General features: G+C 43.0%; 1 protein-coding gene across 3 annotated transcripts; it reads left to right on the forward strand.

Annotated features, from left to right (window-relative positions):
* Positions 1-5,350: 5,350 nt before the first annotated feature.
* LOC106590830 (von Willebrand factor A domain-containing protein 7) lies at positions 5,351-25,568 on the forward strand. Of its 3 annotated transcripts, XM_082974809.1 has the most exons (17): positions 5,351-5,536; positions 5,714-5,810; positions 10,468-10,661; positions 10,942-11,214; positions 11,387-11,483; positions 12,367-12,501; positions 13,034-13,220; positions 16,666-16,841; positions 19,103-19,215; positions 19,397-19,513; positions 19,695-19,907; positions 20,275-20,407; positions 21,214-21,360; positions 21,646-21,738; positions 22,352-22,623; positions 23,480-23,773; positions 24,115-25,568. In XM_082974809.1, exons 1-17 carry the CDS (start codon positions 5,384-5,386, stop codon positions 24,589-24,591), a joined length of 3,171 nt encoding a protein of 1,056 aa, XP_082830935.1. In that variant the 5' UTR covers positions 5,351-5,383; the 3' UTR covers positions 24,592-25,568. The 3 variants fall into 3 exon arrangements, with proteins under 3 accessions (XP_082830935.1, XP_082830936.1, XP_082830937.1); XM_082974810.1 differs by lacking the exons at positions 5,351-5,536; positions 5,714-5,810 and adding an exon at positions 7,857-8,003; XM_082974811.1 differs by lacking the exons at positions 5,351-5,536; positions 5,714-5,810 and adding an exon at positions 8,053-8,180.
* The last annotated feature ends 273 nt before the right edge of the window (positions 25,569-25,841 follow it).

The following is a 25,841-nucleotide window of genomic DNA, read 5'->3' on the forward strand; positions in this document are numbered from 1 at the left end:
GCCTGCGGCTATGGAACCCTGACCTGTTCACCGGACGTGCAACCTGTCCCAGACCTGCTGTTTTCAACTCTCTAGAGACAGCAGGAGCGGTAGAGATACTCTCAATGATCGGCTATGAAAAGCCAAATGACATTTACTCTTGAGGTGCTGACTTGTTACACCCTCGACAACTGTGAATATTATTATTTGACCATGCTGGTCATTTATGAACATTTAAACATCTTGGCCATGTGCTGTTATAATCTCCACCCTTCACAGCCAGAAGAGGACTGGCCACCCCTCATAGCCTGGTTCCTCTCTAGGTTTATTCCTGGGTTTTGGCCTTTCTAGGGAGTTTTTCCTAGTCACCGTGCTTCTACACCTGCATTGCTTGCTGTTTGGGTTTTTAGGCTGGGTTTCTGTACAGCACTTTGAGATATCAGCTGATGTAAGAAGGGCTATATAAATACATTTGATTTGATTTGAATTTTGTAAATGGCATCGCCGAAGTTGGGGATCTGTAGGATAGTCAATTTTACGAGGGTATGTTTAGCAGCGTGAGTGAAGGAGGCTTTGTTGCGAAATAAGAAGCCGATTGTAGATGTAATTTTGGATTGGAGATGTTTAATATGAGTCCGGAAGGAGAGTTTACAGTCTAGCTAGACACCTAGGTATTTGCAGTTGTCCACATATTCTAAGTCAGAAGCGTCCAGAGTAGTGATGCTAGTCGGGCGGGCAGGTGCGGGCAGTGATCGGTTGAAAAGCATGCATTTAGTTTTAGTTTAGTTTTTCTTTAGTTTAGTTTAGTTTAGCATTTTAGTTTTACTTGTGTTTAAGAGCAGTTGGAGGCCACAGAAGGAGTGTTGTATGGCATTGAAGCTCGTTTGGAGGTTTGTTAAAACAGTGTCCAAAGAAGGGCCAGATATATACAGAATGGTGTCATCTGCGTAGAGGTGGATCAGGGAATCACCCGCAGCAAGAGCAACATCGTTTATATATACAGAGAAAAGAGTCGGCCAGAGAATTGAACTCTGTGGTACCCCCATAGAGACTGCCAGAGGTCCGGAAAACAGGCCCTTTGATTTGACACACTGAACTCTATCTGAGAAGAATTTGGTGAACCAGGCTAGGCAGTCATTTGAGAAACCAAGGCTGTTGAGTCTGTCAATAAGAATACGGTGATTGACAGAGTTGAAAGCCTTGGCCAGGTCGATGAAGACGGCTGCACAGTACTGTCTTTTATTGATGGCGGTTATGATATCGTTTAGGACCTTGAGCATGGCTGAGGAGCACCTGTGACCAGCTCGGAAACCGGATTGCACAGCGGAGAAGGTACGGTGGGATTCGAAATGGTCAGTGAACTGTTTGTTAACTTGGCTTTCGAAGACATTAGAAAGGCAGGGCAGGATGGATATAGGTCTATAACAGTTTGGGTCTAGAGTGTCCCCCCCTTTGAAGAGGGGGAGGACCGCGGCGGCTTTTCAATCTTTAGGGATCTCAGACGATACGAAAGAGAGGTTGAACAGACTGGTAATAGGTGTTGCAACAATGGCGGCGGGTAATTTTAGAAAGAGACGGTCCAGATTGTCTAGCCCAGCTGATTTGTACGGGTCCAGGATTTGCAGCTCTTTCAGAACATCTGCTATCGTGATTTGGTTGAAGGAGAAGCTGGGAGGCTTGGGCAAGTAGCTGTGGAGGTGCGGAGTTGTTGGCCGGGGTTGGGGTAGCCAGGAGGAAAGCATGGCCAGCCGTAGAGTAATGTTTATTGAAATTCTCGATTATCATGGATTTATTGGTGGTGACAGTGTTTCCTTGCCTCAGTGCAGTGGGCAGCTGGGAAGAGGTACTCTTATTCTCCATGGACTTTACAGTGTCCCAAAACTTTTTGGAGTTAGAGCTACAGGATGCAAATTTCTGTTTGGAAAAGCTAGCCTTTACTTTCCTAAATGACTGCGTGTATTGGTTCCTGACTTCCCTGAATAGTTGTATATCGTGGGGGCTATTCGATGCTAGTGCAGTCCACCACAGGATATTTTTGTGCTGGTTGAATGCAGTCAGGTCTGGAGTGAACCAAGGGCTATATCTGTTCTTAGTTCTACATTTTTTGAAATGGACGTTTAAGATGGTGAGGAAACAATGCAGGAATGGGCAGTGAGGGACTCCAACTTCTCCAACTACAATGTAAGAAAACCACACATGGGCAATGTACATGTTACTAATTCTTCAATGTCAATCTCATTTTCAGTCTCTTCCATTTTTTCGTAAGGTTCTTCAAAGTGTTCAATCTGTTGTTCTAAGTGTCGTCTGACCTCCGTTACATCAGGGTATTTATCACTTCTCTGCACCATGCATCTCCTGCTCTTTCGGTCACAAACCATCAGGTCCGCAAGGGAATGGCAGTCCTTGTCCACCTTTACTGAATTCAGCATTAGAGTGGCATGTTGTTGTATTGTACTTACACACTGTGTCCCAGATGAGTGGACACATTTCTTCGCAGGTAGACTGCAGAATTTGGAAAAGCCTATTTGATGTTCTGAATATTTATTTTTAAAAGCTGCATGCATAATAAAAAAAGATATATATCTTGAATATTAAAACAATCTACCTGCAGTGAACCACTCAACATTTCCATTACATTACATTCAGTCATCAAACAGACTCTCATCCAGAGCGACCCACAGAAGCAGCCAGGGTCAATGCCCTGCCCAAAGGTACAACAACAGATCTCCCACCAAGTCAAAACAAGGACCCGAACCAGCAACCAATCGGCCACCGGCCACCAGCCGTGAATCGGCCACCGGCCACCGGCCGTGAAAATAGACCAGACAGGTTACTGGAGTCAGCATGTTCACTGTCAACATTAGGACCAGATGAATTAGTGCTTTCAGAAAGTATTCAAACCCCTTGACTTTTTAAAAATGTTCTTGTGTTACAGCCTGTATTTAAAATGGATTATATTGACATTTTTAGTCACTGAGTTAGGTTGAATCTGTGTTTGAAACTCACTGCTCGCCTGAGGAACCCTATTGCTAAAGGTACTGCATAGGTGTAAACATACATTTTTGTAGCAAGAGATAGCACTAAGAAAGTAGCAGAAATGTGTTGAAAGTAGTTTTGAATGCATTTTATTGAAGGGAAACAATAACAGTCTTGAACTTTTTTGGCAGCATAGTGATATATTCTTATATACTGTACAATGAGGAATTCAAATACAAAATACTAGTCTTCTCCCATTTTTTTAACCATTGCCCCCACCCACAAGGTGTATAAACAAAAACAATAAATAAGAATAAGATAATAGATACAAAACAATAACGTGAAGAACATAAATCAATCAACTCTAATTAGCACATGTATGGCAGTATGCAAGTGTGTGTGCATGGACTTTGGAGATGTATTTCTCACATGTGCAGCACATAGTATTTGTTATACAGTCCTTCTTTGGGGGGCAGACTTGGCATCTCTTCCTCCTCTTGCCTGCCCCAGCTGCAGCCTCAGGTGGATCAGGACAAGATTCAGCCCCATTAACAGCTTTCACAAGCGCTGCAGAGGCTTCTGTGGGGGGGGGGGGTGCTCCCTTCTTTGAATGTATGGGGTTACAAGTGCCTTTCCCAGCTGCTCCAGGAACACCCTCCTCTTGTTCGGCTTATCAGGCATCCAGATAGAGTTGATCTTGTTCATATCAAGAAGGCATTGTAAGAGCACACATCAATGATGTTATGGAAGATGACCAGGGGCCAGCGGGCAGTCGTCCACCTGCAACTGTAAGTTCCAATGACCTTGCCCAGGTTGTCCACGCCTCCTTTGCTGTGGTTGTAGTCCAGGATGATGGCTGGCTTCCTGTCCTCAAGGTCACTGATCTCAGCCGTTTTGTGCAGTGTGCTCAGGAGGACCACATTATTGTTCCTCTTTGGGAGGTAAGAAACTAGAGTGGTGGTGGGGTGAAAGCAAACTTTGATGAGAAGGCCTCTCTCCCCCTTGTTGTAAGGAGTACAGGGGGGAGCTCAGGCTTGTTCTTTCTAACTGTGCCAACCATGGTGATCTTCCTCTTCAGGTGCTGCTGGCTGAGGTCATAAGAGGTGAAGAAATTGTCACACGTGACATTGTGCCCCCTCAGTCCATCTGTCACATCAAGCACAACCCGCATCCCCTGGTTCTTCTCCGGGCCTCCACTGGTCGGCTTCCCTGTGTAGACTTGCATCTTCCAAGCATAGCTGGATTGTGCGTCACAGGCCACCAATATCTTGATTCCATAGTTTGCTGGCTTGCTGGGCATATACTGCCAGAAAGGACAGCGAACTTTTGACAAAAGAGATTCCTATCAGTAATTAGTATCACATAAATCAATAATACTACAGCAATACATAATACAATTAACAGTGAAAATCACTTACATTGCAGATATGAAGAAAACAAAATGTACCTCAGAATGGAACCAGTTGCTCATCCACTGTTACTTCAGGCCCAGGGTTGTAGAGGTGTGGCAGACGCTCCACCCACTTCTCCCAGACCTCTCTTATGGCCACCAGTTTGTCTCTCACACGTCTTGCAGGTCTTGACTCGCGGTTATCAAATCGTAGCATTCTTGAGAAAGTGTGAAAGACGTTCAGTGGCATCGTGGCACGGAAAATCACCCTTCAATCTCTGCATCCCAGAGACTACATGTAGCCTCGCCTCGGGACCTATACACACCCACTAAGATTAGCAGCCCTATGTAGGCACGCAGGTCAATCTCATCCATCCTTTTCCAGTTGTCTCCATATTTACGGAAACCCTCCAAATGTGTCATCTTTGTACCCTGGTGATGTACAGCTTTCATTGAAATATGAACAAAGGCGATGTTTCACTTTTTCTAATGTTGGGGTCACTCTAGGAAAAGTCATCAAATTTCAAGTTGAAAAAATATCATTTCGGGGGTTTTCTCTGCTGTTAAACCTAGTGGCGGTTCATTTTTTGCCCTTAAGACAACACAAGGGTTTAATCTGCTGAAAATGTATGGCAGGACCTGAAAATGGTTGTCTAGCATTGATCAACAACCGATTTGACAGAGACTGAAGAATTTAGAAAAGAACAATGGGCAAATGTTGCACAATCCAGGGAAGAGACTTCACTCTGACGGTAAGTAAACTAAAGCCACGAAACGAAGTACATCAGACTGATATACAGTCGCTGTTTTATATTTATACTTTGTCATAGTAAAGAAAGTATTGGTGTTATGTTTTCTAATGTAGTACACTATATAGTAGAATAATTAATTAGTTATTAATGTGTGTGTGTGTGTGTGTGTGTGTGTGTGTGTGTGTGTGTGTGTGTGTGTGTGTGTGTGTGTGTGTGTGTGTGTGTGTGTGTGTGTGTGTGTGTGTCAGACGTCACCTGGAGAAATGCCAGAGTTGACTTCCGTCACATGTTCAATGGAGACTACCACTTTGATGGGGAGACATTCGTGGAGGGGCGGAAACTCATCACAGATGGTGTGAGCTCTGTCAAAGCCAGCATCAAGCGAGGGAACTTTGAGGCAGCAAGACAGAAGCTGGGAGACATTTTACACACCTTACAGGTGATTTAAATGATTTTCATTATCTCCTTACTCCACAAGACAAAGAGAGACATTGCTTTTGTTGAAATATTAGTTTTGCTAAAAGTATTTAAAAATGGTTTATTCTCATTAATAAATGAATAACATGGCATTTGTCATAACACTATTTTAAACAACTTGTCATTGTTATATTTTCAGGACTTCTACAGTCACAGTAACTGGATAGAACTGGGCAACAGATTTCCCAATTCCAATCTCATCAGATCAGACGTGTCGGACATCGGCCCTGTTGCAGGTATTACGAGGGTGTGCGTCTGGGTGTGTGTTAAAGACGGGAGTAGTTTGAAAATGGCTGAATGAGTTTGAAGATGACTAATTGCCAACTGAAACATGCAGGTTGATGTTCCTCTGAAGAGACCAGGGGTGTAACATTCAGGTTCGCCAACATTCCTTAAACATTCAACTGTTTTGTCAATAGGAGATTACCAAAGGGACTAGGGTGCAGAAGATGCCAAGATACATGCAGAAAGTGTTTACTCAACTCAGGACAACAAACTGATACAGACCAGTGCACTATACTGCTGAAAGAACAGCCACATGCCAATTGTTATAGTGTCTTTGTCCTGAATTGGAGGTTGACAAAACAGAGTCATGTTATGCTGTAAGGAAAATTACAAGTAATGTTATGTCAGAACTGACCTAAAGATATTGTATCTTAATTTGAACCAATTTCTCACAGCATGAAAATAATCCTGCAGCAACAGGAAATGTGGATTATAATTAATGACATTTGTTTGTAGGGGTTGATACATATTTCATAAGGGCAAATCAAGTCTGAGATTTAAAATTACAAACTTTAGAAGCCTTGAATACACTACAAGTTTGTATTTCCTGCTGTTCAGAAAAATTCCCGCAACAACAGGATGATCATATTAATGTACGGCATCTGTAGGACCATAATAGTAGTATACTGACTGGCAGAGAAGAAACATCAATGTAATAATATACAAGATCATGATGGCAGTTGTATGTCACTTTTCTGAGGAACCAGAACAATGAAACCGAAGATATTTCCACTGTAAAAAGATAACCTTCTAAAGCAACACGTGACAACAGTGAAAGGTTTCTTGTAAATCATGTTGGCACGGCACTTCCTGCTTCTCCAGCAGATTTGTAAGAATGTCTCACCCCATGTTCAAGAATGGCCTTTTCCCCTTTATTCTCTCAATTTCTGTAGAAACCTTAGAAAGTTGGCTGCAATTTCAGTTTAATCCACCAGAAACAGATATTATGGTTAAACTCAAAAATACTAATTGATAAAAAGAAATATATATATATATATATATATATATGTATTTCTTTTTATATCAATTAGTATTTTTGAGTTTATTCCCAACATATATATATATATGTTGGGAATAAAAAAAAGTTATAATCTTTGAAAATGATATCATGATTAGGATTAGTGGAGTTTTGTCACACATGCAGCTAACAAAAATATATGGAAATGCCTGCTCTACCCAAAATTACAACCAACCAAAACGGTGGAAGTGGAATGGGGAGAAAGTAAGGAACTTGTCTGTCGGCCCTGCATTAAAGACCAAAATTGGCTGAAGAATTGCAACATTTTTCTGAAGCTAACTCTGCAAATCACACTGCTGGGTGATGTAAAAGTCATTGTCAATCGATAAATAATACAATAATACTCTTAGCAAAAAATGGTATCTTTACTTTACAATCTGTAGAAACTATGAGAATAGAAAGGTTCAGAACTTTTGTGAAACATCACAGCACAGTTGAAAAATATATATATTCAAAATGTATAATACATGGCAAATAGAAATCACAACTGGATGGTGTTCAGAGATAGAAGGGAGGGGTTGAGTGGAGCTGAAGGATGGGACTAAAAACAAACAAAAGATAACTATTGTAAATTATACTGTGTTTGTAAAAATGTATATAGTGTATAGTATGTATAAGCTGGAAGTAGAAGCCTAAGTGTTGTTGTCCATTAGTTTACTCCAATTATGGGAAGGAGGTAGGGTTAGGGGAAAATAAGAACAGAAAATACAGCGCCTTCAGAAAGCATTCAGACCCCTTGACTTTTTCCACATTTTGTTACGTTACAGCCTTATTTTAAAATTGATTTAAAAAAGAAAATTCCTCATCAATCTACACACAACACCCCATAATGACTAAAAAAATTTTTTTTTTTAATTTTGCAAATTTATTGATAAAAAAATAAATACCTTATTTACATAAGAATTCAGACCCTTTGTTACGAGACTCGAAATTGAGCTCAGGTGCATCCTGTTTCCATTGATTATAAACAGATATCATGTCAATGCAACAGGTGACAACAGTGAAAGTTTTCATGTAGATCATGGTTGCACGGCACTTCCTTGTTGTGTTGTATAAAGAGACCCATCATCTGTGTGAATCAGATCTCTTCATAGGAGACATACTTCTGATCCTGTGACATAACAAGGTAGGCACTGGTCAGTTTGTTGATCTTTGTAGTCAAATGTGCTGTTTGGTTGATAAGGGTGTGGGCAGTAGTTATGAAGGCTGGAAAGAAAAGGATAGGAGCACTGTGTGGGGTCTGGGTGTGACAGCTCAGGTGTCCTTGGAAACAGATATTGACTGATTGGAACACACTTAGAAGGTATACTTTGCTGCACAAATTAAATTTCACAAATGAAAGCTTATTAAGACTACTTCAGTGTATAAATGGATTTTACATTTTGCTAATATTTACAGTTTAAATGGGCTCATATTCTAATTACGTGTGTTATTTCAAGCTCTATTGAGGGAAAGTGAATTCATTGTATGTGATATATTAAATAATTAGAAGTTGTCAGACAGTTGTAAAAGTTCTATCTTGGTCCAGTTGATGTTACAAATGTTATTTTCTTCTAAATCACAACATAAAAAGCACTAAAGATATGATGGTGAAGGATTACCTAACAAACACAAGGCAGAAAACCAAAGACCTTGTATATATTTGATGCTTTCTGGATTAGTCTGACATTGTTCTTATTTTGGATGAATGTACGGAACACTACTGTATTATAATATTCATATTATAATTATATGTATATATATATATGTGTGTGTATATATAAACAACAAAATGTTGGAAAAGTCTAAGTCTATATATATAGTGCCTTCTAAGTATTTACACCCCTAGACTTTTCCAACATTTTGTTGTTACAAAGTGGGACAAGGTGGGATTAAAATGGATTCATAATTTTTTGTCAACGATCTACACAAAATACTCTGCCGTATCAAAGTGGAAGAAAAATTCTAGTATTTGTTTTAAAATAATGGTAAATAAAACACATATATATTGATTACATAAGTCCTCTAACATGTATTTAGAGTTTAAATGGGCTCATGTTCTAATGATGTGTGCAATTTCAAATTCTATTGAGGATAATTGAATTTGTTGTATCCCATGTATAAAATAATTACAAGTTGTCCGACAGTTATTTATTGTGAAAGTTAGAATATGTTGCTATTTACATGTTACGAACAACTTTGGCAGTGAAAGCAGCTGTGAGTCTTTCTGGGTAAATCTCTAAAAGCTATCCATGCCTGGATTATGCAATATTTGCCCATTTATTGTTTTCAAAATTCTTCAAGCTCTGTCAAATTGGTTGTTGATCATTGCTAGACAACCATTTTCAGGTCTTGCCATAGATTTTCAAGTAGATTTAAACCAAAACTGTACCTCGGCGACTCAGGAACATTCACGGTCTTCTTGGTAACCAACTCCAATGTAGATTTGGCCTTGTGTTTTAGGTTATTGTACTGTTGAAGGTGAATTCATCAGTGTCTGGTTGAAAGCAGACTCAACCAGGTTTTCTTTTAGGATTTTGTCTGTGTGTAGCTCCATTCTGTTTCTTTTTCATCCTGAAAACCTCCACAATCCTTAACGTTTACAGGCTTTCCCATAACATGATGCAGCCACCACTTTAATTGAAAATATGGAGAATGGTACCGTAATGTTTCTAGCAGACCACCATAGTCCCTGTGCCCAAGCTCACTAAGCATTACTCAGCAATGTGTTGTATTGGATTTGCCCCAAACAAAACACTGTATTCAGAACAAAAAGTTAATTGCTTTCTCACATTTTGTGCAGTATTACTTTAGTGCCTTTTTACAAACAGGATGCATGTTTTGGAGTATTTTTATTTTTGTACAGGCTTCCTTCTTTTCACTCTGTCTATTAGGTTAGTATTGTGTAGTAACTACAATGTTGTTAATCCATCCTCCATTTTCTTCTGTCACAGCCATTAAACTCTGTAACTGTTTTTAAGTCACCATTGGTCTCATGGTGAAATCCTTCAGCAGTTTCCTTCCGCTCCGGCAACTGAGTTAGGACGGATGTCTGTATCTTTGTAGTGACTGGGTGTATTGATACACCATCCAAAGTGTAATTAATAACTTCACCATGCTTAAAAGGGATATTCAATGTCTACTTTTTTTTATGTATACCCGTCTACCAATAGATGCCCTTCTTTGCGAAGCATTTGAAAACCTCCCTGGTCCTTTGTGCTTGAATCTGTGTTTGAATCTCACTGCTCGACTGTGGGACCTTACCATTATCTATATGTGTGGGGTACAGAGATGAGGTAGTCATTCATAAATCATGTTAAACACTATTATTGCAACTTATGTGACTTGTTAAGCACATTCTTATTCCTGAACTTATTTAGGCTTGACCATAAAAAAGGGTTTGAATAATTATATGTTTCAAAAAATTTACTTTGACATTATGGGGAAATGTCTGTGTAGACCAGTGGCAACAAAATCTATTTTTATCCATTTATATTCAGGCTGTAAGAAAACAAAATGTGGTCAAGGGTTGTGAAAACTTTCTGAAGGAACTGTATGATTAAACTATAATATTATGATAAGTCATGTTGATTGTCCTCTCCCTCCCAAAGACAGGTTGATGATGTCATCAGTCCTGGCCGTAGTCTCTCTCCTCCTCCTGCAGACAGGGGTCCAGGGGTTCCTGGTACTCCTCTCAGGCAGCTCCATGGACCACCTGGAGATCACTAGGGAAGCCATCTTACAGACCACGGCAAAGGTGTGCAAGCAACTAGCCTCTGTTGAGGGAAGAGACTTCACTCTGCCGGTAAGTAAACTAAAGCCACAAAACTAAAGACTACATCAGACTCATGTACAGTCACTGTTTTATATTTATACTTTGTCTTAGTAAAGAAAGTATTGGTGTTGTGTTTTATAACGTAGTACAGTATATAGTATAGTGAAATAAATTGTTTTTATACCAATGTGTATTAAAGTGTGTGTGTGTGTGTGTGTGTGTGTGTGTGTGTGTGTGTGTGTGTGTGTGTGTGTGTGTGTGTGTGTGTGTGTGTGTGTGTGTGTGTGTGTGTGTGTGTGTGTGTGTGTAGCCTGGACCACTGACTGCAGAGTCTCTGGCTCTAGCCTGCTCCTCATCGGGGTCTGCTAAGAGTTTCCTGAGTGCCATATCAGACGTCACCTGGAGAAATGCTGGAGTTGACTTCCGTCACACGTCCGATGAAGAGTACCACTTTGATGGGGAGACGTTCGTGGATGGGCGGAAACTCATCACAGATGGTGTGAGCTCTGTCAAAGCCAGCATCAAGCAAGGGAACTTTGAGGCAGCAAGACAGAAGCTGGGAGACATTTTACACACCTTACAGGTGATTTAAATGATTTTCATTATTTCCTTACTCCACAAGACAAGAGACATTGCTTTTGCTGAAATATTTAGTTTTTAAAAAGCATTTAAAAACAGTTTTCTCATTAATAAACAAATAACATGGCATTTGTCATAACACTATTTTAAATAACTTGTCATTCATATATTTTCAGGACTTCTACAGTCACAGTAACTGGATAGAACTGGGCAACAGATTTCCCCATTCCAATCTTATCAGATCAGACTTGTCAGACATCGGCCCTGTTGCAGGTATTGTGAGGGCGTGCGTCTGGGTGTGTGTTAAAGAGGGGGAGAAGTTTGAAGATGGCTAATTGCCAACTAAAGCATGCAGGTTGATGTTCCTCTGAAGAGACCAGGGGTGTAACATTCAGGTTCGCCAACGTTCCTTAAACATTCAACCATTTTGTCAATAGGAGATTACCAAAGGGACTAGGGTGCAGAGGATGCCAAGATAGATGCAGAAAGTGTTTAATTATCTCAGGACAACAAACTGATACAGACCAGTGCACTATACTGCTGAAAGAACAGCCACATGCCAATTGTTATAAGGTCTTTGTCCTGAATTGGTGGTTGACAAAACAGAGGTAATGTTATGCTGTAAGGAAAATTACATGTCTGTTGCTCATTATACAGAAACAACAGGATGCGGATCAAATATTGCCTTATGCAGTCACAACATACTGCCTTAGTAAAGGTGATGTAATGATGCCTTATGCAGTCACAACATACTGCCTTAGTAAAGGTGATGTAATGGTGCCTTATGCAGTCACAACATATTGCCCTAATAAAGGTGATGTAATGATGCCTTATGCAGTCACAACATACTGCCTTAGTAAAGGTGATGTAATGATGCCTTATGCAGTCACAACATACTGCCTTAGTAAAGGTGATGTAATGATGCCTTATGCAGTCACAGCATACTGCCTTAGTAAAGGTGATGTAATGATGCCTTATGCAGTCACAACATACTGCCTTAGTAGAGGTGATGTAATGATGCCTTATGCAGTCACAACATATTGCCCTAATAAAGGTGATGTAGTGGTGTTTTACATCAAAAGTTGTTTTAGATCAAGTAGTGTTGTGTAGCAAAGTACCAGGATGTAGTTTATATTGTGAAACCTCTATCCACCAGATAAGAACACGCCCACATGTCGGAGCTGTGTCGGTAAAGACTGCCAGAACAACATCCTAGAAGACATCATCAGAGACAAGAAGCTGACCTCGGGATATTTTAGCCTTGAACCTTTTTTTTCCATCAAACCAAAAGGTAGAGTCAGTCACTAATCTCATTTTAATAAGGTGTGAACTGTGAATTGACCGGAGGTAGCATAGCAATAGCATATCAACCTAGTTTTATGTCTTTATGTGCTTTGGTCAAATGTGCTTTATACAGCTCCTCAACAGCTAAATGAGAAGTTAGCTAAAACATTTACAGAATAGACCTAAAGATGCCTTATCTTAATTTGACCCGGTTTCTCACAGCAGGAAAATAATCCTGCAGAAACAGGAAATGTGAATTATTATGTGGATTATAATTAATAAAATTATTTTGAAGGGGTTACGATGGGGTAAATCAAGTCTAAACTGGAAATTACAAACTTTAGAAGCTTTTTTAAATCTTGCATGGAAAAATCCTGTAACAACAAGATGATCAAATTAAGATACGGCATCTGTAGGACCAGGCTAGTAGCATACTGACTGACTGGCAGAGAAGAAACATCAATGTAATAACATACAAGATCCTGACAGCAGTTCTAAGTGACCATCATATTGTCCTGATAATCTCTATCGGTTGGCAGGGAAGTGCAGCCATGGGGGCTTATCGGACCAGACAAGCAGGCAGGAGCCTACAGGTGGGATCAACAAGGACTCACTTGAGTCCAGCCATGGCAACTGGCACACTGCAGCTGCAGAGGTGGCCGTGGCTGCAACCAGCCAGCTGCTGGAGGACATCAGAGGGGCTGCCGGGGACACAGACTTCCTACGGTGGGGAATTGTACTTGATCATATAAGCACTGTTGTGAAGGGTCATGGCATCCGGCTCAAAGGACCATGAACAAAAGGTCTAGGGTTGGAAGAAGGTGTGGCTTGTAAGATCTTTACAGTGCATTCAGAAAGTATTCAGACCCATTTACTTTTTCCACATTTTCTTACATTACAGCTTTATTCTCAAATTCAGAGACCTGTCCCGAAGCCACGCCTGCGTTGTCTTGGCTGTGTGCTTAGGGTCGTTGAACTGTTGGAAGGTGAACCTTCGCTCCAGTCTGAGGTCCTGAGCAGGTTTTCATCAAGGATCTCTCTTTACTTTGCTCTGTTCATCTTTCCCTCGATCCTGACTAGTCTCCCAGTCCCTGCTGCTGAAAAACTTCCCCACAGCATGATGTTGCCACCACCATGCTTCACCGTAGGGATGGTGGCAGGTTTCCTCCAGACGTGACTTATGGCATTCAGGCTAAAGAGTTCAATTTTGGTTTCCTCAGACCAGAGCATCTTGTTTCTCATGGTCTCAGAGTTCTTTAGGTGCCTTTTGGCAAACTTCAAGCAGGATGTCATGTGCCTTTTGCTGAGGAGTGGCTTCCGTCTGGCCAATCTACCATAATATGCCATAATAGGCCAGATCGAGGAAGAGTCTTGGTGATTTCAAACTTCTTACTTTTGAATGATGGTGGCCATTGTGTTGTTGGGGACCTAGAGTGCTGCAGACATTTTTTGGTACCCTTCCCCCATATCTGTGCCTCGATACAATCCTGTCTTGGAGCTCTACGGACAATTCCTTAACCTCATGACTTGGTTTTTGCTCTGACATGCATTGTCAGCTGTGGGACCTTATATAGACAGGTTTGTGCCTTTCCAAATCATGTCCAATCAATTGAATTTACCACAGGTGGACTCCAATCAAGTTGTAGAAACATCTCATGGATGATCAATGGAAACCGGATGCACCTGAGATCAATTTCGAGTCACATAGCAAAGGGTCTGAATATTTATGTAAATCAGGTTTTCTGATTTTTATTTTGAATACGTTTGCAAAAAAGACTAAAAAAACTGTTTTCACAGTAATTATGGGGTATTGTATGTAGATTGATGAGGGAAAACATGTATTTAATCAATTTTAGCATACGGCTGTAACATTACAAAATGTGGAAAATTGGAAGGGGTCTGAATACTTCCAAGTGCACTGTAGGTAGTTAGGATGGATGTGTTGAGTTGTTGCTTGTAAGACCTTGGAAATACACTACATGGCCAAAACTATGTGGACACTTGATCGTCAAACATCTCATTCCAAAATCATGGACATTAATATGGACTTAGTCCCCCCCTTTGCTTCTTTAGCCTCCACTCCTCTTTTACTTTTCCACTAGATTTTGTAACATTGCCTGCGGGACTTGTTTCCATTCAGCCACAAGAGCATTAGTGAGGTCGGGCACTGATGTTGGGCATTAAGTCTGGCTTGCAGTCGGCATTCCAATTAATCCCAAAGGTGGTCGATGGGGTTGAGGTCAGAGCTCTTTGCAGGCCAGTCAAGTTCTTCCACACCTAGTCCGAACCATGAAAAACTTTACAGTTGGCACTATGCATTGGAGCAAGTAGCGTTTTCCTAACATCCGCCAAACCCAGATTTGTCTGTCAGACTGCCAGGTGGTGAAACGTGATTCATAACTCCAGAGAATGCGTTTACACTGCTTCAGAGTCCATTGGCGGCGAGCTTTACACCACTCCAGCCGACGCTTGGCATTGCACATGGTGATCTTAGGCTTTTGTGTGGCTGTTCGACCATGTAAGCCCATTTCATGAAGCTCCCGACAAACAGTTCTTGTGCTGACGTTGCTTCCAGAGGCAGTTTGGAACTCAGTAGTGAGTGTTGCTTCTAGATGTTTCCACTTCACAATAATATCACTTACAGTTGACCAGGGCAGCTCTAGAAGGGCAGAAATGTGACTAATTGACTTGTTGGAAAGGTGGCATCCTATGACAGTGCCATGTTGAAAGTCACTGGGCTCTTCAGTACGAGCCATTCTATTGCCAATGTTTGTCTATGAAGATTGCGTGGCTGTGTACTCGATTTTATACAGGCTGACATAGTCGAATCCACTCATTTGAAGGGGTGTCCACATGCATTTGCCATGTAGTGTAGGATTGATGTGGATAACAAGGGTGTGCTTCAGGATGTGGTGGTCTGGAGATTTAAAAAGGAAACTTTAGAAACACATAAAAGTGCAGACATGACAAAGCAGTACCAGGTGACAATGGGGAATAGACTTAACATATAACATGTATAAACTAAGGTCACTGCTAGGATAAATACAACTAAGGGACATTATTATCAAACTGAGGACATGGATATACAAAGAGATATAACAAGTTAAAGGTAAAATAGTACACAGCGATTCCATAACCTCCAAACAACCAAATGTGCTCTATTTATCTGTGTGTGCAATAAAATCAAGCATTTGATTCCTGCTCATTCCTCTAACATCCTGACCGATGTACCATAGCGGTATTAACAGTCCCGAACCGAACTTTACAGTCCACCCTAGGCTAGTTATTTTCTTCATGGCCCTTCGAGCCGGATAAGACTGCTGCCATGAAACCAGACAACCTACCAGAAGAAGGTGCAGGGGTCATCCCCAAACGCCTTCAAAACACACACAGAACACAGGCAGAACTCTTCAGCCCCTTTCAATACCAGCTCCTCCTAGAGATGTTAAAAGACATCAACAACCAACCAGACAATACAGACAAACAACATAAGCTCCCATCCCGTGGCGACCTCCTGGAGCAGCTGGTACAGCAGACATCACCTCCGTCAAGCTCCCATCACGTTCAGCCTCAGCCTTTGGTTATTCCACAACCTCCAGGCCCTTCTCCTGTGGCAAGCGGGCCACCAACTCCAGGTCTACCCTCTAAAGTGGCCACTGTGCCACACCAGGGTCTTTCTCCTCCAGTGGTCAGCGTTCCACCCCATGGGCTTCCCTCACCAGTGGTCAGTGTGCAACTTCCGGGCCTTCTCTCTCAAGTGGTCAGCGAGCCACACCCGTGCCTTTCCTCTTGTGTGACCAGCGTGCCATGCCCTTCGGGTACCTCTCCTGTGGCAAGTGTGCAACCTCCAAGATGCCGCCTGGTGGCCAGCATTCCAACCCCATGCCTTCTGGTCGGCAAGACAAACCCAAACCCTTCGCCTTCCTCCTTCTCTGACCTTTGGAGAATGCCGTCCTCCGCTGGAACCTCCACCCTTGATCTTCCGTGGGACAGCCAGGGCCCATCGACCAAAAAGTCCTGAACCTAACTTACAGTCCATCCTAGCCCTAGTCCTTTTCTTCAAGCACATTTATCTGCCTCTGCCCCTGTTGCACATGTGCAACAACTTTTGCACTGCACAACACATAAAGAGATTCCTCTCTCGCACTCCTTCTTTCTCTCACTCTCTCAGGATGATGGGGATCTCTAGGAATGGATCTAGAGTTCTGTGTTTTGTGATCGACACCACCGGCAGCATGTCGGACGACATCGCAGCAGTAAGGGAGACGACGTCGCTCATCATCGACAGCAAGAGAGGAACGCCAGACGAACCCTCAGCCTACATCTTGGTCCCCTTCAATGACCCAGGTGAGAGATGGGATGCACTCCGAATGGTATCATGTACCCTATTGGCCCTGATCCAAAGTAGTGCACAATGTGGAGAGCAGGGTGTGATTTGGGATGCAGACATGATGCAACCTGGCTGACAATCCCTGGAATCGGACACTCGAATAACAAAAAAAATATGGTAATGTTTACATGACTTATTTTATTGATTTTCTACTGTTTTAAAAATCAGAAGACAGCCATCCAGACCTTCCTAGGACCGTGTAAATGTCCTCTGTTGAATAAATGTGTATTTGCCTCCCTCTGGTGGTTCGGCTGCATCATTACATCCATGTATTTCACTTCACTGCAACGTTATGTCAAAGGGGCGGTCCTTCGAAAAACATTTATCCAACTGGACTGCTTCACCGCACGGACATGGCAATGCAATCGCTGATTTTTGTCTCAAGCAGGCGGATCTAAAATCTCATAGCTCTATGATAAAAAAATGTGACCTACACACTTCCTTAACCTCTCTGGGCCAGTGGGACGCTTGCGTCCCACCTACTCAACAGCCAGTGTAATCCCGTGGCGCGATATTCAAATACCTTAGAAATGCTATTACTTCAATTTCTCAAACATATGACTATTTTACACCATTTTAAAGACAAGACTCTCCTTTATCTAACCACACTGTCCGATTTCAAAAAGGCTTTACAACGAAAGCAAAACATTAGATTATGTCAGCAGAGTACCCAGCCAGAAATAATTAGACACCCATTTTTCAAGCTAGCATATAATGTCACATAAACCCAAACCACAGCTAAATGCAGCACTAACCTTTGATGATCCTCATCAGATGACAATCCTAGGACATTATGTTATACAATACATGCATGTTTTGTTCAATCAAGTTCATATTTATATAAAAAAACAGCTTTTTACATTAGCATGTGACTAGCATTCCCACCGAACACTTCCGGTGAATTTACTAAATTACTCACGATAAACGTTCACAAAAAACATAACAATTATTTTAAGAATTATAGATACAGAACTCCTTTATGCACTCGCTATGTCCGATTTTAAAATAGCTTTTCGGTGAAAGCACATTTTGCAATATTCTGAGTAGATAGCCCGGCCATCACAGGCTAGCAATTTTGACACCCACCAAGTGTGGTACTCACCAAACTCCGATTTACTATTAGAAAAGTTTGATTACCTTTGCTGTTCTTCGTCAGAATGCACTCCCAGGACTTCTACTTCAATAACAAATGTTGGTTTGGTTCCAAATAATCCATAGTTATATCCAAATAGCGGCGTTTTGTTCATGCGTTCAAGACACTATCTGAAGGGTAAAGAAGGGTGACGGGCCCGACGCGTTTCGTGACAAAAAAATTCAAAATATTCCATTACCGTACTTCGAAGCATGTCAAACGCTGTTTAAAATCAATTTTTATGCTATTTTTCTCGCAAAAAAAAGCGATAATATTCCGACCGGGAGTCGTTTTTTTCGTTCAAAGAGAGAGAAAGTAAACATGGTGTCGGCTCGTGCACGCGCCTCCAGTCTCATTGTCCTCAGATCGACCATTATCCAAATGCGCTAATGTTTTTCAGCCAGGGCCTGCAAAGCCACCATTCATCGTTCTGGCGCCTTCTGAGAGCCTATGGGAGCTTAGAAAATGTCACGTTATGCCAGAGATCCCCTGTTTTGGTTAGAGATGATCAAGAAGGCCAATAAATAGTCAGAGAGAGCGCTTCCTGTTTGGAATCTTCTCAGGTTTTGGCCTGCCAAATGAGTTCTGTTATACTCACAGACACCATTCAAACAGTTTTAGAAACTTTAGGGTGTTTTCTATCCAAATCAAACAATTATATGCATATTCTAGTTTCTGGGCAGGAGTAGTAACCAGATTAAATCGGGTACATTTTTTATCCGGCCGTGCAAATACTGCCCCCTATCCTCAACAGGTTAAACCTAAAACAGGTAAGGAAGTAATTTTCTGTGGAAGTCAAACATTTGTTTTACATCAGAGGCAGACACATTGCATATGTTCAGAACAACAAAATGGAGCCCTTTACCTAGCCCTTCTCCCCTTGTCTGTAGGAGGGACGCATGCTGCTTAAATGGGCCAAATAATGATTTAGACGTTCACAAATGTAACAGATTTTGACTATCGCTAACGTCATGATATGTTTGCTAATACATAAGGTTAAATAGTTTGAAAAGGCTTATACGCGCATGACATGGATAACGCATATGACATGGACCTTGTCCTATCCTATTATTTTTGTGCCACAAGACTTTGGGCCCCTGATGCGGACCACGGACCCAGATGTCTTTAAGGCCCAGATCAATGCACTGAGTGCTGATGGAGGAGGGGATTTCCCAGAGATGAGTCTATCAGGACTTCAGGTACAGTGACTGACAAACCTGTAGTGTTGGACAGGCATGTACAACCCAAATAAGACTGTATATAACTGTTATGAATTTGTATTTTTGAATTTGCCTTCCAGCTGCCAGTTCAACACAGAATGCATTCCCAATACATTCTAGTGGTGTGCTAGTGTGACTGTGTCCCCTGTGCTTTCTACAGGTGGCTTTAACTGGTGCACCCCCCTCTTCAGAGATCTTCCTTTTCACCGATGCCCCCGCAAAAGACTTGAACCTAATGGGCACGGTGATCGCTCTCATAGAACGCACTAAGTCAGTGGTGAGTAGCTGGGCCTTGTTATACTTTATGTCACAAGCAACATTAACCGGCAATATTTACATTTTCCTCTGTCTTTTCCATTGCCTTTGGACTTATTGACCTTCACAATCGTAGAGAGATCATCAAATTCCTTTACTTTTCACTATATATCCTCTCTCTCTTCCCCCGCCCCGCCCCCCAGGTGTCCTTCTTCCTAACTGGCTCTTTGGGGCTCCGTCGTAGGAGGGCTAGTGACCAGGGCCAAGGACAGGTCCAGCACAGTCGGATGGTAGAGTCAGACTCCCAGCTCTACATGGAGCTGTCCCAGGCCTCAGGTGGCCAGGCCATACAGGTCACCAAGACAGAATTGCCCAAGGCCACCAGCATCATTGTGGAATCCTCCAGCTCTTCATTGGTAACCTTGACACCAATAGTAAACATTAGGGTAACGCTAGGTCCACAATGTGAAGGTTGGGACAAGAGAGTTCTAATATCCCATAACTCTTTGCATAAATGTGGAACAATTCTAAACAAGGTATCAGCACTGGTCCAATGATTTTATTTATTTTCAAAAGTTTTCACTCGTTTATTAAGACGTTGTCCCAACCTTGTGATGTTGGACCGAGCCTAGCCCCAATGGCCATGTTCCAAGACGAGGCTTCTGTAGTGCAGCAACATGTCACCCTGGGAGAGTTGCTTCTGAAAGATGCATCTGCCATTTTTCACCCACCATCTCTCTTTCTCTCTCTCTACTCCTCTCCTTCTTTCTTTCTTTCTTTCAGGTGACCATTCTACAGGCTGTGCGGAGTCCAGGAAGGGCTGATAATTTCTCCTTCACTGTAGATGAGTCTGTGAGAAACCTGACTGCTTATGTTACAGGAAGCTCCCTCTCCTTCACTCTCACCAGCCCCTCAGGTATTCCACAGATTTTTCATTTATCATTTTTATTTAACCAGGGGAGTCTCATTGACATTAAAATCTCTCATCACAAAGTCTCTGTTGTAAAATTGGTCTTCGGATTTCAATAGGACTTCCTGGATATATGTAAACCGGGTCTCTCCAACCCTTTTCCTGGAGAGACATCCTATTGTAGGTTTTAACTCCAACCATGTTCCTGGAGAGCTACCCTCCTGTAGGTTTTAACTCCAACCCTATTCCTGGAGAGCTACCCTTCTGTAGGTTTTAACTCCAACCCTGTTCCTGGAGAGATACCCTCCTGTAGGTTTTAACTCCAACCCTGTTCCTGGAGAGCTACCCTCCTGTAGGTTTTAACTCCAACCCTTTTCCTGGAGAGATACCCTCCTGTCGGTTTTAACTCCAACCCTGTTCCTGGAGAGCTACCCTCCTGTAGGTTTTAACTCCAACCCTATTTCTGGAGAGATACCCTCCAGTAGGTTTTAACTCCAACCCTGTTCCTGGAGAGATACCCTCCTGTCGGTTTTAACTCCAACCCTGTTCCTGGAGAGATACCCTCCAGTAGGTTTTAACTCCAACCCTGTTCCTGGAGAGATACCCTCCTGTCGGTTTTAACTCCAACCCTGTTCCTGGAGAGATACCCTTCTGTAGGTTTTAACTCCAACCCTGTTCCTGGAGAGATACCCTCCTGGTATTAAGAAATCACAAACATGCACTCTGTTCAAATCATTAGACATTTATTTCTGTTGTAGCTTGGGGCAAATTCCCACCTCTGTTGCTATGGTTATGGTGATGTCATCCCACAGGTGTGTCCCAGAGTAGCGGGGAGGTAAATGGGTCTCTGGCAATGATTAAAACCGTGGGGAACTTCCTCACACTGGGGCTGGACAGCCAAGCGGGATTATGGGAAATCAGTGTGTCGTCAACTGTGCCCTACTCACTGAAGGTCGTAGGTGAGTGCGACAACGTTGGCTTTTCTGGAGGGCATATTACATAGAAATTAGGCAAGTGAGCAACCATTTGTAATAGTGTGCTGAACAGTGTGTTAACATTGTATTTAGGTTGGCAGGTGAAGTGTATGGGTAACACATTGTTACGGAGTACCTACAACTATTTGCGCCTTGCACAATTTCAGAGATTTTTCCAAAAAACTCTATAATTCTTTATTAACAACTGTTGAGCGTATGCTTTTATTCCATGTTCAGAGGTCAAAGAGCTCTTTGACTTTCTCTTTCCAGGTCAGAGCGCCATCGACTTCCTGTTTGACTTTGTGGAGGTGTCCCAGGGACCTCATCCAGCCTTCGCTGTTTTAGAGTCCCGTCCTCAAGCTGGTGAGTGTCACGTTCGTCTAAAGGAGTAGACCAAGGCGCAGCGTACTTAGAGTTCCACATGTTTAATAAATATGAAACTCACCAAAACAATACAGAAGAAAACGAAGCGTGACGTTCTGGGCTGCTCACAGGCAGCTACACAAAGACAAGATCCCACAAAGCACAGGTGGGGAAAAGGCTGTCTAAGTATGATTCCTAATCAGAGACAACGATAGACAGCTGTCTCTGATTAGGAACCATACTCGGCCCAAAACAAAGAAATACAAAAACATAGAAAAAGGAACATAGAACGCCCACCCTAGTCACACCCTGGCCTAACCAAAATAGAGAACCAAACCCTCTCTATGGCCAGGGCGTGACAGTGAGACAGGATTTAAACAAACAGTTTGTTAACAGTTAGAGCACAGTGACGCAGGGTAGATATTTACAGGGGCACCAAAATGCTGTCTATGTAGATCAGTTCCTCCATTGTGGTTCCTAACATTGACGTTGATTTAACACTCCTAACCTTTTGGTTCTTTACTTACAAGTTTCTATCGCAGCCTTTAAGTATAATGTGATTTGCTACTTATACATTAGCTACCTCCTAAACTCCACATTTCTCCGCCCCTAGGCGGTAATGCCACCCTGCTGGTGTCAGTGACGGGGAGTGAATCTGTGAGTCTGACGGAGGTGGCCCTGGTTGAGGCCTCGGGGTCAGGGGAGGTCAGTGGAACCTTGGAATCAGTCGGCAGCGGAGACTTCCTGGTTACCATGGACAGAATCCCGGATGGGGAGTTTGTTGTGCGTCTGAGAGGAGAGAACAGCGCCACCACCAGGGCATTACCAGACAGCTTCCAGAGACAGTCCTCCACCCGCCTCAGAGCCTCCACTGTTATGGTGACGGTGAGTGCCAAGGTCAAATGTCAAGAATCAGAGTTGTTGAAGTTGCTCCTTGACACTGGGTCTGGTAATCTTTTCATTTTACCCTGTGATGGTTAGTGTTGGGAGGTATCCTGGGGAAACTTGTAGCCTACCAATACTGGGTAGTGAGTACACAAAGCTCCATATTTAGATGTATGACTACAGTAGGCTGAACGTTCTGCTGTGTTATGTCTGATTTCAGGCTGAGGCAGAACATTCTGTTGTCTTCTGTCTGGTTCAGGCTGAGGCAGAACGTTATGTTGGGTTCTGTCTAGTTTCAAGCTGAGGCAGACTTTTCTGTTGTGTTCTAAGGCAGAAAGTTCTGTGGGAGGAAGGTAGCCTAGTGGTTAGAGTGTTGGGCCAGTAACCGGAAGGTTGCTGGATTAAATCCCCAAGGTAAAAATCGATCATTTTCCCCCCTGAGCAAGGCAGTTAACCCGCTGTTCCCTGGGCGCCGAAGACGTGGATGTCGATTATGGCAGCCCCCCCACACCTCTCTGGTTCAAAGGGGTTGGCTTAAATGTGGAAGACACATTTCAGTTGAATGCATTCAGTTGTACAATTGACTAGGTATCCCCCTTTCCCTGTCTGCTTTCAGGCTGAGGCTGAACGTTCTGTTGTGTTCTGTCTGGTTTCAGGCTGAGGCTGAACGTTCTGTTGTGTTCTGTCTGGTTTCAGGCTGAGGCTGAACGTTCTGTTGTGTTCTGTCTGGTTTCAGGCTGAGGCTGAACGTTCTGTTGTGTTCTGTCTGGTTTCAGGCTGAGGCTGAACGTTCTGTTGTGTTCTGTCTGGTTTCAGGCTGAGGCTGAACGTTCTGTTGTGTTCTGTCTGGTTTCAGGCTAAGGCAGAAAGTGACCTGGAGCCTGGAACACCCTTTTCAGTCCTGTTCACTGTGACAACCAACGGGACAGGCGGATCCTTCACCATCCGGGCCACAAATGACCGGGGCTTCCCCTCCTCTTCCCCTACAACCCTGACGCTAGTGACCGGGGTCAGTGCCAACGGTACAGTGACCCTCACGGCCCCCGCCAACACCGTGTCGGGCACGGACGTCACCCTGACCATCGAGGCTGAGTCTCCCGGGGCCACCGACACCAACTACGCCGTCCTGCGCCTCTCCGTTGTTTCACCGGTAACTCTGAGGAACACAGGGTGTTTAGTTTCTGTGTTGGCCTGCTTTTCTTTTTTCTCTGTTCTGGGTGAACAGGTAGAATTACAGTAGCCTGGTCCCAGATCTTTTTGTGCCAACATTCCATTCCTTGTCATGACATGCAGTAGCAGGGAGTGGAATGATGGCACAAACAGACTGGTACCCAGGCTAGAATGACATAAGGGATTAAAAGGAAAACTCATGTCCTTCCTCCAAGGTTAGTGTCTTTTTAAATGTATCAGACCCCAGGTAGACTAGCTAACGTCATGGCGTCAGCTAATGGGGATCCTAATAAAAATGTAATTCTTTCCCCTCCCCTGCAGGTGACAGATTTCAGCCGTCCGGTGTGCGATGTGGTCAGCGTAACAGCCAATTGTTCTGACGACTGCAGCCTGTCCATGTGGGAGCTCTCTGCCAACCTGACGGACGGCAATGGGACGGGCATCGAGCGCGTCACCCTGCGCCAGGGCAACGGAACCCTCAACACCACCACCACGGTGGAGGGTGCGGGGAATATGACCGTGACTCTGGCAGCCTACAGCGCCTCCTGCTGTTCCCCGGAGGTAGAGCTGGTGGCGGTGGATGGCGCAGGGAACGTGGGGACCTGTTTCAGGTCCATCAGAGTGACAGTGGATACCACTGTCCAGCCACCAGTCACCAATGTCATCACTGAGAACAGCATCACCGTGACTCCACCTATAGTTACCACCACCACCGCGAGCAGGGGCCATCCTCTATCCCTCTCCTCGTATCTCTGTTCCATCATGTTGGTCTCTGTCACACTCGTTCTGAGCCGCTAGGTAGCTCATTTCACTTCTGGTCTTGAAAGATGTTTAATCAAATTCAATAGTTTCTCTGTTATAATACTGTCTGTTAAATGTCCATTATTATGTCAAGTCTAATAATACATGCCATTTAGCTGATGTGTTTAACCAAAGTGACTGACAGTAATGCGTGCATACATTTTATGTAAAGGTGGCCCTGGGAATTGAACCCACTATCCTGGCATTGCAAGCGCCATGCTCTACCAACTGAGCTACAGAGGTCTAAGGCCATGCGGCTTTGTGTCTTTTCAATGGACCTCATGTCATCTGTGCTGAGTGTACCAAAACAAAGTGCCAAGGCAGTCTCTAAAAGGCATCCTGCAGGGACGGGGGCTTATATATATATATATATATATATATATATATATATAGGACAATATATATATATATAGGACAAAACACACATCACGACAAGACAGACAACACTACATAAGAGAGACCTAAGACAACAACATAGCAAGGCAGTAACACATGACAACACAACATGGTAGCAACACAACATGGCAACCGCACAACATGGTAGAAGCACAAAGGGCAAGAAGGTAGAGACAACAATACATCAAGCAAAGCAGCTACAAGTGCCAGTAAGAGTGTCCATGATGTCTTTGAAAGAAGAGATTGAGATAAAACTGTCCAGTTTGAGTGTTAGTTGCAGCTCGTTCCAGTCGCTAGCTGCAGCGAAATGCATATGGTATTGATAAGTAATCATAAATAATCATAATGTATGTTGATATCACTGTCATTTCTTATTGGTCTATAGCAATATAGGCTGGCATTATTATGTATCAATAAGACACTCTACTTCCTAATGTTCTCTGCTTAGTTATTCATGTCACTTGTATGACCTGTTGTGTGACCTGTTGTCTGTAAATATTGATTGTCTTTTGTAACAACAGTCCTCGATAATGTGAGACATATTCCTCCAAAGGCCAATAAAGTGAACTGAAGAAGTAAACAAATCGTTTTAATTGGACCTTAAACTTTATAGACCTTCAAATTTGTGTGAACTATCCCTTCAGTGTAATTGCAGCAAGTGGCAAGTGTTGCGTTTTGTCGCCCTCTACCGGCACTACGTGTAGGTGCATGCAGTACATCTCAGCACAACACTGGTCTGGAGAAGCACCCAGCTGTCGAGCCGAAGGACGACAGATAGGTTGTGACGGAGTGGCAGTTTCCGTTGTGTCGCTGACTGAACGAGTAGCACATGGATTTTGTCTGCCTGTTAC

Source organism: Salmo salar, chromosome 04 (genome assembly GCF_965601325.2).
Source record: "Salmo salar chromosome 04, fSalSal1, whole genome shotgun sequence".
NCBI classification, from domain to species: Eukaryota; Metazoa; Chordata; class Actinopteri; order Salmoniformes; family Salmonidae; genus Salmo; species Salmo salar.